The following is a 12,178-nucleotide window of genomic DNA, read 5'->3' as shown; positions in this document are numbered from 1 at the left end:
TCAGGTTGTTCAAATTCAAACTACCCCTGAACGGCCCCAACTTTTTCTTACCCCACGAATTCTCCATGTACGTACGTACAGGTAAGTACACAGTTATAAAAACATCACGTCCGACTATCGATCGATATATCGAAAGGTATAAAAGTTAAGAAATTCTCTCGCGAGAATTTCACATTTCGCGCGGTCGCATTGTTTTTTTTTTTTTTTTTTTTCATTTCTTTTCTCTCTTTTTTCCTTACTCTCTATTATTTCGTTTTCTTTTGTTTCGCTTTGTTTTTTGCTCTCGTTTGCGTTTGTTTTGTTGGAAATCCTATCCTCATTCCCTTCCTCACCCCCCCCCCCTCCCAACACCCTCATTCAAATATTATTAGACGAGTAATTAAATTGGAGTTATGGATAACTTGGATTAACTTTGGGCCAGGCAACAGGTATACGAATATAATATATGTAGATACGTTAATATGTACAGACATATATATATGTATAACAAACACTTGATTGAAATAAACACGCTTGCCAGGATGCGAAAAACGATGACCATGATGAATTTGATGATTATTATAGATACCTATTAAAGGGACAGCGTCCGAGGTCGTCGGCATGCTTTCTGCCACGAGGTTCAGGAAAACTGTCAGCGACAGCAGAATGGTCACTCCTGCATAGACAGGTTGAAAACAAAAGTACTTACATGCGTAAAGATTACCTTTTCTTTTTTCGTTTTATTTTTTTATTATTTTTATTTTTATTTTATTGTTTTTTTGTTTTTTTGTTTTTTTTTTTTTCTATTTTTGCCTCTTTTATTTACTTTTCCCTTTTTAATTTTTCTCATTCTTTTCTCTCGTTTCTCTTTTCAAATCCATTCGCCACCATTAATCTATCCTTTTATCAAAAGTTCTCCTCGGGGATAAATATCTCTGAAAAACAAATATTTCAAGATACAGGGATGCAACACGAACGATCCTTGATCTTCGCATTCGTAAATATCGATTGAAGAAAATTTTTAACGGATGAAATCAATCGAACGAACGATCAAAGATGAATTTTTCTTCGTGTCGTTCTATTAATGAAAGATGGATGATTAAGTTGAAGAAGTTTATGAACTTTGCCGTGCTCCCTTCGATTCACGTTTTACGTTGATATAAAATGCCTTACTATCATTAATAACAAACGTTTAGTTTTGGAAAAGTAGTTAAGGTCTCTGGAAACAACTTTTTTATTCGCTCGTAAAAAAGTAAAAAATAAAAAAAAAATATATATATATATATATATATATATATATAGATAGAGAAAAATCCTATGACCCCATCAAACTCTAGTCGACTTCGTCCGAGAAATCTCCAGCGTGAAAATTTCATTCCAACTGGTGCTTTGGGATTCATAAGGAGTCACTTGATAAGAGTTCTAGAAGTACTATCGTTAAAAGCTTGCTACGAGTACCGGAAATTCGTTCGAAAGATCGCACTTCGTTTTTCTCATAGTTTTTGGAAGAGAAACGTGATCATTCCCTAGGAAGTAAGAGAGCTAGGGAAAAAGAAAGAGAGAGAGAGAGAGAGAGAGAGAGAGAGAGAAAGAAACTATTCCCACTGTTGATTACTAAAAATTTATCTAAGTTAACTTCCGAATAATTTAACAAGAAAGTACATAGCTTGGCTAACGATACTTGTGTAACAGGGAGTGAAAAAATGATTACATCGTGAAATAAAGGGGTAGTTCCAAGCGAATAATAATGAAAGAATTTACAATAGGTTAAATTATTTTCATAGCTCGTTCCATTTCGTTGATAAAGTTTCAATATGAATACGAACGAACAGAAAGATTTTCATTTGAACATATAGATATTTTTCATAGATCGTTCGTTTATATTTTGACGAAGTTTGAAAATGCTTCGTTATCGTTCATTTATTTTTTATAGCTCGATAATCCATTTCGGTGTTTTAATCACCGAAAGAACATTTTTATTGGGCGTCAATAAATAAATTGATCGACCAACCGAGCGACCCATTGACCTATCGACCAATCGATCGATCGATCGATCGATCGATAGATATCAAACGGCATGTGTTCACATCTTCGAACAAACCTTAAGCTCTAATGCGCTTAAAGCTTCGGCTTTGTGCAGTACTGGAACGATCGTTCGACCGGATAAGAGTACGAGGTCGTATTTCGACGGGTATCTTCTTTGGTTAGGGTAACCACGACAAACCTGCATCCGCCTTGAGAGTGGCAAACCGCCAAATAAGATCGAGGGTTTTAATGGACAGCTGAGGTACCACTTACCTCATGTTTTACGAGGGTTTAAGATATACGAGAGGTATGTATAGCGAGCAATTAATTTCTTACAATTAACTTTCAAACGTTCTTCAAACGTACCATGGACGATAAACTTTTCGCTATAAAATCTTATATTAAGAATTAATTACACATATTTTATAATGGACTTTGACTTTCTTACGCTTTTCATTTTCTCCATTTTTCTTTTTTTTTTTTATAACAAAAAATGATCGAATGATTATGACAATGATGATGACGATGATGACGATGACAATGATGAACGACGATAGGACGATTAATGCGTATTAATCATCTTTTGAATTTTATAATTTCACTCTTACGATAATTCTATAGCAATTATTGTTCCTTTATATTACCCTCCCTCTTCTCTCGCCCTTCCTCATTGCACCACGCCACGCCACGCCCCCCCGCATCTCGACCAGCATTGAATTAACCAAAAGTACAAAATGAAATTTTCCGTGTACGCTGGCAATTTGGGTGGTGCTCGGCCATTTTACAAATGTCCGACTGCCGCGCATTTCTGCGTTGATATACACGAGCTAATTTAATTTTATTCAGAAGCGCGACGCGCCAGGGACAATTTAAAATCAACCCTCCTCTTTTCTCTCTCTCTCTCTCTCTCTCTCTCTCTCTCTGCTCCTATCATAATCCTTTCACGAGTTTGTTTCAACCCCCTCATCGAGGATGGAAATTTGTTCTTTGTCGGACGTATCCGTAACAAATTTTTGGAAAATTTTTTTTTCGAAACTTCCTAAAAAATCGAACGAATCTGGCAAAAGAACGTAAAGTCATCCTTTCTGTATGCGCACGCGCACAGTCCCTTTGAGCGTGTAAATTTAACGCGATTGTGCATTTCCGTCACGAAATCTTTCCCCATCGTATTTTGAACTCTGTCATTCTATCCTACTCGACTTTTTTTCTTTTTTTTTTTAAATGGAAACGAACGAATCGTTCACGTCGCAATCATTTTTTTCCCTTCTTTTTTTTTCCCATCCACCTACACCCCCCCCCCCTCCATCCTTCCTCTACGCTGCATGGCAAATTTTTCATTCGGCCGAGAATGAGAATTTTACAAAATTAATAAATGAAACGGAAGGCGGTTGGTGCGTCGAGAAATGAAAACCAACGATGCGCAATTTATATTAAAAATTTCGTATTTAAAGTTGTTCTCGTTCCTTCTCTCTTCTCTTCTTTTCTCTTGCACGAGACGAGAGGGGAGAGAGAGGAATGGGACGAAAGAAAGAGAGAAACGAAAAAGAAAAAAGACGAAACAAAAAGGAGAAAGGAAGAAAGAAAAAATTAATAACTTATTACATCGTTCGCTTCAATTTTTTATTGTCGCTAGTTAAAATTTTCTCATTGTATCGAAAAAGAGAGAGAGAGAGAGAGAGAGAGAGAGAAGGGGAGGAGAAAAAGAAGAGAAAGAGAGGATATAAACCCTGAGGAAGTTTGTATATGAACGATTTTCAATGTATGTATGTATGTATGTATGTATGTATGTATGTACGATTGAACATGAATGCAAAAGCTAATATTAACGAGGCAATTAAGTTAATGAACCAACCGATACAAAGGATCACAATAAAGCCGTCGTCTCGTGGGTGAAATATGTTTAACGAGGATATATCTTTGAATAACATTGTATGTAGAGAGACAGAATCCATTGGTAAGGATATATATATATATATATATATGTATGTGTATGTACATATATATATATGAAATTTTTCAAACGAATTTTTACATGGGGAAATATGATATTCGGTAACGTTATCAAATGTAAACCCACGTTCTGATATCTCGTGAATGTGTAAAAACCCATTAAAAAAAAAGAGAGAGAGAGAGAGAGAGAGAGAGAGAGAGAGATGGAGAGCGATAGAGAGAGAGATAGAGAGAGTGAGAGAGAAATGGAAATGGAGAGAAATAGAGAGAAATAGATAGAGAGAGAGAGAGAGATAGGAAGATAGAGAGAGATAAACAGATAGACAAATCTCAATGGACCCGTTGTACCTTTGACGAAGGATCGCTTAATCTCAATTGCCTGTACGATCAATCTCACTCTCTCTTTAGTCAAGCAATAGTGCGTACGTCGTATCGTAAATCTTGCTTATAAAGCAGATACCGTATGTCCGTAAACTGTAGATCAGAGCATAGTAAATGTGATACGATAACGCGTGATGATTACGCGATATTAAATTTCTATTTCTATTCAATGTAAATATATGTATATCTATAATGAAATAAAACAAAATTATTTTACTCTATCGTGACATTAAATAAATTCATCGTTTCAATAATAAATTAAAAATCATACTCGAAATACAATCGATAAATTATAACATATTACAAACGCTCGAACGCTTTTATAAATTTTATATAAATACAATTCGTAAAATGTCATAATAATAATAATAATAATAATAATAATAATATTAAATAATAATAATTATTATTATTCATTGTATATATTGATAATTTACTCGCTGCACATGTAAAATAACGAAAACGTAAAGGAACAAAATATAAAGTAAAATGAAAGAAAAAAAAAAAAAAGAGGGAGAGAGAGAGAGAAAAAAAAGAAGAGGAAAAGAAAAATCCAAAAAAATTAGACGTTTCGCACTCGATATAATTTCACATTTCTGAAACAGATACAGAGCCAGAGTAATAAATCAATTTGTTTCACGGATCATTTAGAAGTGGGCAATGGGATCATAGTCGTGGGAGCTACTCGGAAACGCGCGAGCGTATTAATCGTGCCAAGGTGAAAGACGATGTACGCTAGGTGTGTCAAGGAGAGAGAGAGAGAGAGAGAGGGATGAGAGACAGGGTTAGGTGGTGGTGATAGTGGTTGGAAGAGCTTTGGAGTGGAAGGGTAAGAGGGTGGAAACGTAGGTGGTGAATATAACGGAAATACACATATACTGACACACATACAGACACACAGACTCAATCCTCTTTGTCATGGTAATATTCGATCAAATACACATACTACTTCTTTTTCTTTTCTCTTTACAGGAGAAAAGAGAGAGAGAGAGAGAGAGATAGAGAGAGAGGGATTGGAGGTTGGCAAGCTTGGATACCTTATGGACAACAGCCCGTTGTATTTATCCCGTATTTATTCGGTTAATGAAATTCGTAATATCTTCCTTCTTCTTGTCACTCGACTCTTCCCATTCGGAATTTACGCGTTGTTATGGAGATTTCATTCATAGACTCTCGAGCAAGAAGCCTCTTTACTCTTTTTCTTGCTTAAGGTTTCATTATTCTCTTTTTCTTTTTGATTTTTCCTTCTTTTTCTTTTTTTTTTTTCCTTCTTTTACATTTCTTTTTTTTTTTTCTTTTTCCTTTTTCTTTTATCACACCTCTGTCAGCTTTCACAGTATTTTAATTTTTATCAAGAGAAAAGTTCTGAATTGATTTACGTTAAGGGCTACGTTAAGACGATTAATAGAGATTTGTTTTTTATTTTGTTTTTTTTTTTTTTTGACTTTGTTTTATTTACTTTTTCCTTTGTTTGTTTCTTTCTTGTGAAAATTAGAAAGAGTTCGAGACAATTTTAATTTCTTCGAAAGAGGTTTTTCCTCCGGCAAGAAATATGTAAGTCAAAAAAAGTATGTAAACAGCCTAGAGAGATTTAATCGTAATAAGTGATAAAAGAGATAGGAAAGTTATATATGTATGTATGTATGTATGTATATGTGAACAAGGTGGGTACATACGAGAGATTAGTTACTCTATATCGTAGAATATGACGGGGATTAAATGATCGAGATGTCAGGACGATTTGACAAGTGAAAGATTAGAGGGGAAACGTTTAACGTTTTATTTCCATTTCCGTCGAAATCGTTCAATATTTTCAATACAGATGTTTGAATTTGAACCACGTAAAAAATAAAATTCGATGGAAAAGTAGGATAGATAGTACAATTAAAACTTTTCCTATCTCTAATACAATATGTTTTTAAATTAAAGCGTCTATATTTCCGAATAGCACGTTCCGCACGTAGTTTGACCGACAGTCGAGTTAAAAAGAAAAAAAAGAAGAAAAAAAAAAGGGAAAAAGAAAAGTTTCCTGAAAGAAACACCACTTAGGCTGTATAACGTATTATACATGTGTGTGTGTGTGTATATATATATATATATATATATATCGTGCGACGTTAAGGATGATGTATCACGTGCTACGATTTAGACGTTATAGCGTTCGTAATCAGAAAAGAAGAAACTTTAAAGGATCCTATTTCGAGAGAATTAAGGTTGACATTTTTGATTCCGTACACGTACGAAAAATAAGAGCTAAAGAAAAATTGAAAAAAAAAAAGTAAAAATAAGATAAATCCACCCATTCTAAAAAAGAAAAAAAAAGACAAAATTCCCTTATTTTTCTGATCGTTAACGATTAAAATCATTTGTCGATTCACTCGTATTGTTCACTTCAAAGATTCTATCCAATATAATTAACGAAAAAGTTTATCCTTCTTTGGATAGGATTTTTTATTTTAAATTGGCTTAATCCTGATTCTAAGGGTCTAACAAAATCGTGAGTAAAATTTTCGTAAAGATCAAAATTGAGATAATTGGGGGCCGATCAATCACAGTGTTCTCGTGGTGATGTTATTACAGCGACCGAAAATATCGATCTCTCTCTCTCTCTCTCCCTCTCTCGTGGAGAAACTCTAATAAGTCTTAAGTTAGAGGAGAAGTTTTGAGAAGCGCATCGTCAATCCGTACCCATGTGTTCTCAGAACACGGAGAGAAACTTCAAGCGCATCAAACGTTCAACTAGAAAATGGAAGAAAGTTCATCGCTTTATGGAATATAGGGATGCCAAATTTCTCTCTAATCCTCTCCTCCTCTCCTATTCTGTGATGATTAATCGTCGAAGGTGAAAAAGTTAAATATTTAAAGTCGATAATAATGATAACGGAGATGGTGGGGGAAATATTTCGAAATGATGACGATGACGATATTAATGATAATAAAAAATAGAGAAGGGAAAAAAGAAGAAAAGAAAGAAAAAAGAGATAGCTCGAAAAAAAAATATTTATATAAAAATATATATATATATATATGTATAAATTTTTTATAGATTTTTATATAAAATGAATTTTAATTTTTAAAGCGATTAAAATACATACCAGACATTTAAACGTAACCGTGATAGTATTCGCAAAATCTTAAAGCTAAGATGATGAAGGGAGAGTTGTACTTAACCGAACGACGTCGGACGAACTAACGACGTGAAGTCATAACAATGGTAAATACGTCAAGGACGAAAGACAAAAGGGAGAATTGGAAAGGGCAGAGAATAACGTTGCTAGGAAAATGGAGCGACTGTTACGAACAGATACTGGTGGTTTTCGATCGGCTCTTTTGAAAAAACTTCTTTGGAAACAGCCTATATTTCTCTCTCTCTCTCTCTCTCTCTCTCTCTCGCTCTCTTTCTCACTCTCGCAAACGAGGTCTATCTAACTACCGTCGTTATTGTGTCGACAAAGATAATTGGTTCATCGATTTCTTTTTCTTTCTAATGAGAGATTGAAAATAATATTCGATACTCAAAGCTGGAACGAACAATGATAAATTGAGAATCAATAAAATCAAATATTTAGATTTCTTAGGAAGAAATTTGTTGTTGTTGTTGTTATTACTATTATTAATAATAATATTACGATGAAATGCAATGACAAAATCGTGGATACAATCGATAATCAATTACGTTGGATTTATCTATTGCCGGATACCAAGAGTTTCATCTTACGAAAGCTAAAAGAGGAATGGAATTTCATGAAGGAATGCGGATAATAAGAAAGAACGTTACTAGAATCCTTAACAAGGTCGTCCTGGTTCTGTTCTAAGAGCGAGAGGAATCAAGATCAGGATAAAATCATTCGATTGCAGCTAATGCGGATGAAGCTTTAGACTTCTTCCGTTCGATGTAGTAAGCAGCTACTTACTTATTTTGCCCGGTTAACTCTCCCCCCTCTCTCGCTTCTCCCCTTTCTCCTCCATCTCCTCTTCCTCCTCCTTCGTGTCGTACAAACCTTGAATATTTCAATTTTCCCGCCAAGAGACCATGTCTAACTTTTACAGTCTATATCCCTTAAGTATTAAAGAAAACTAAAGTAACATAGGAAATATCTACGAAGAAAATAACAAGGACGACAAAAATATTTTATCAATTATGCTCGAGAGATACTAACCGTATATCTTTTTCTTTTAATAATCTCTCTTCTTATCTTTTTATTTTATTTCTTTCTTTCTTTCTTTTTGGTTTTTTTTTTTTTTTTTTTTTTATCTTTCTTTTTTTCTTCTTTTTCTTTTTTCGTTCCTTTCATTTCGATCGTTATTACCAAAAACTTATTACGATATCTCTGTCGAAGGAGGAAAGGAGAAATACTATGGTACATTTTCAGTATTATCACGTGAAATTTATATCTTCTCTTCGCTTCGTCTTGACCCGTGGCAATAAGAGTAAGAGAAAGAGAGAGAGAGAGAGAGAGAGAGAGGGAGAGAGAAAGAGATAGAGAGAGGCACGCTTATGGCGAATAAAAGAGTCGAATTGAGAGAATAGAAGATGTATATATATATATATATATATATAGCTGTTCGAATACGTGATAAAAGTGGGAAAAGGGTCGAAAAAGCGAGAGAACGGAGTTTCAATACTTTAGCAGTCGGTTTCTCGCGGAATGTTAGCCGCACGATCGGTCCTGGCGCAATTTGAACGGAAGAAGAACAAGTTCCGGAACGAGGAACGTGCTCTTGGCATTGGGGCTGTTTACCTTTTTTTTTTTCACACCGGATGTTTCTCCCTCGCTCAAAAGCACGATATAAAGAAACTCTCCGAGGAAGACAGAGAGACAGAGAGACAGAGAGAGAGAGAGAGAGAGAGAGAAAAGAAAAAAATAAAAGGAAAAAGGAAACAAAAAATGAAAGAAAGAAAAAAGAAAAAGGACAACGTGAAAGAGAAAAGAAGACCCATGGTAAAAGAATAAGAAGAAAAAAGCGGAGGAAAAATACGTCGTGAGAATTCTTAATAAGAGCAAACTCAGCGAGTCCTTCTCTTCTTATCTTGAGAACATCGACTTTGACGATTATAATCCGAAAAGGAGGAACAAAAAAGAAGAAATAAAAGAAAAAGAAAGGGAGAGAGAGAGAGAGAGAGAGAGATAGAGGGAGAGAGAGAGAGTCATTTAAAATAATTTTCTTGCGACGGAATACATTCTTTAACGCGGACACATTTCAACGAATAATGTCTCTTTACGTTTTATATTTGAGAACATCACTCGAGGGAGTATAAAAAGAGTAAAAAAAAAAAAAAAAAAAGAAAAAGAAAAAGAAAAAAAGAAGAAAGTAGCAAGCTACGCAAAGAATGACAAAAAGAAAAAGAATAGATAGATAGATAAGAGAAAGTCGTAAAGTTTAAAGGATCGATATTAAGTCTCGTTTAAACTACGTCCAATACGGTAACGCCAAATGCACCGGTGTCCTTGACAACCGTCCAATTTTTCTCTACAGTTTACGTATTCCTATTAGACTTTATATCGTGTCACAATAGATAGATTTAAAATAATTCTTTATAGTACTTACCTACAACGAAACCTTTAAATATCCATCGTTTATATCTCGCGATAACGAGTATTATAAGATTTCTATTTATCGTTTTTTTCTTTTTTTTTTTTTTTTTTTAATGATAAATACGAATTGATCTTTAGTTTTAAAATCGTTCCTACGGGACAATGCAAATTCATTCGAAATTAATCCGATGTTTTTTGTAGTAGGATTATTAAGATAACGAGATTATTATGAAGTATACGATAAAATTCAAACGGTGGAACCTGTTTACTCTCTTCATTTCGACGAATATTCAATGTTTATAATATTATCGCGAAATCTCGAAGCGCTCGAGGATATATATGTCGTGTGTTTAAATCCTTAATTAAATTATCATTCATCGGAATATATAATTTCGTAATATAATTCGATATGGAAAATTATACTCTTTTGAAAAATAGTATATCTACTTAAAGGGCAAAAATAGAGAGGAAGAGAGAGAGAGAGAGAGAGAGAGAGAGAGAGAGAGAGAGAGAGAATGCCTACAAATATTTCCACCTTTACATTTATTTATCTATTTAATATAATGTGAAAAAGAAAGCAATTGAATTTATACAAATTTGAACTGAACTGATATTGTTCAAAGATATGTTAAAAGAGCTAAAAAAAAATATATATATATATATATATTATGTATGTAAGTATCGCTAAAGATTTATGTATCATCAAATTCAAACTATACTTTTCAATAATCATAAATAATAATTCAAGAATATATATATATATATATATATATATATATATATATATATATATATATATAGGGGGTTCGAATATACGGGATCGGATAAGCCAAGAGGATTCGAACAAACGTCACCGGCACTCGTTCGTTCTTGATCCGATAGTCGGCGATTCGATGAGACCTACTCGATCGAAAGAGGAATAATCTTTGATTTTATTATATTAGGAGTATAACGATAAACGTACATCACTTACAACAACGATGGCATTTCGTTTTATCAAAGTTCATACGAAGAAATTTGATGAAAATAAAGTAGATTGTATTTATATACATATATACAAGTGTATCCATTGGGATAAAATAAATCGTTATATTATTATAAAGTTAATTTTAAGGATGAAAATTGGAAAAATATCTTGTAGTGATGTTATAACGATAAATTGTTAGAACTTAACGAGATTCTGTGGAGATTGTCTAGGGAATTTCTCAGTTTGATCAAAATGATATAGATAGACGAAAAATCGTGAAAATGAGAAAACGTTTCATCTAATTCACAATAAATCTATCATAATTAGGAAAGTCTAGTTTGTCAGATAGAAAGATAAAAAGAGTTATATATATATATATATATATATATATATATATATATATATATAACTCTGTATGTGTATATATATATAGACAAGTCAAAATGGATTCGAGTGGAAGTTAGTTTTTAGTGGAAGAAAAGCTTTTCGACGAAAGGATATCATTAAATGTTAAAGACGAAGATGAAGACGAAGAAGAAGAAGAAGAATCAGTGAAGAACGAGACAAGGGTCAGTCGTCGAAAATGAGAATATATGGGATTGCACATCGAGTGAGATCAAATCCCCAGTAGTTTCGTTCTCCAACCAGAAAAACGTTCGTCCTGTAAGGAATAGAATTTGATTTCAACGAAATCTCCTTGAGAGAAAAAGAGAGAGAGAGTGAGAGATCCCTTAACTTCTCTTTTACTAACTAAGCGAACTTGGACGGTTATCAATCCACTTATCTAGATAAGAGACCATTCGATGTTATGTCTAATAAGAACGAATTCGACGTTTATTTAAATTGCTGTGAACTTAATTGACCCTCGTAAAGAACGTCCGACCAAATCAGAAAAAGGTAAAGCTTCGTAATTTTCTTTTACATCGAGAAAAGAGATCCTTTTCGAATATTTCCAATGAATTCGCTTTTCTCCTTCGGAAAAGTTTTACCTCGTACGACGAACACATTTGAGATTAATGAAAGAACATTCCATTTTGTTCAAAACCTTCCTTTCTCGACAATGTTTTCGGTCGTATCGTTTCTTTTAAGTAATAACAATTTTTCGTTTTCTTTCGTACTGTATGAAGAAAGAAAGGACGAGGGAAAAAAATAAAAGAAAGAAATAAAAGTCAAAGAAAATAGAGAAAAGTTATGAAAGATCTCGGACTATAATCTTTTCGAAAGAAATTTCAAGAAAATATTAAGTACAAAGAGAGAGAGAGAGAGAGAGAGAGAGAGAGAGAGAGAGAGAGAGAGAGAGAGAGTTCATCTTCTTGAATATCGATTTACTAGAAATAAA

At 33.6% G+C, this 12,178-nt stretch overlaps 1 protein-coding gene across 8 annotated transcripts in view; it reads right to left on the bottom strand.

Moving 5' to 3' along the window:
• The window catches only part of LOC124427568 (neuronal acetylcholine receptor subunit alpha-7-like), a 252,146-nt gene that overhangs the window by 68,385 nt on the left and 171,583 nt on the right, over nucleotides 1–12,178 (bottom strand). For 6 of the 8 annotated variants that reach the window (XM_046970658.1, XM_046970655.1, XM_046970656.1 and 3 more), the window contains exon 9: nucleotides 569–655. The exons of the other annotated variants lie outside the window; for them this stretch is intronic. In XM_046970658.1, coding sequence (XP_046826614.1) covers nucleotides 569–655 — 87 coding nt within the window. The remainder of the gene's footprint in view (nucleotides 1–568; nucleotides 656–12,178) is intronic. 8 annotated transcript variants of the gene reach the window in all.

The sequence above is a fragment of the Vespa crabro genome, chromosome 10, assembly GCF_910589235.1.
Source record: "Vespa crabro chromosome 10, iyVesCrab1.2, whole genome shotgun sequence".
Taxonomy (NCBI): Eukaryota; Metazoa; Arthropoda; class Insecta; order Hymenoptera; family Vespidae; genus Vespa; species Vespa crabro.
This window is presented reverse-complemented; position numbering and strand designations above follow the sequence as displayed.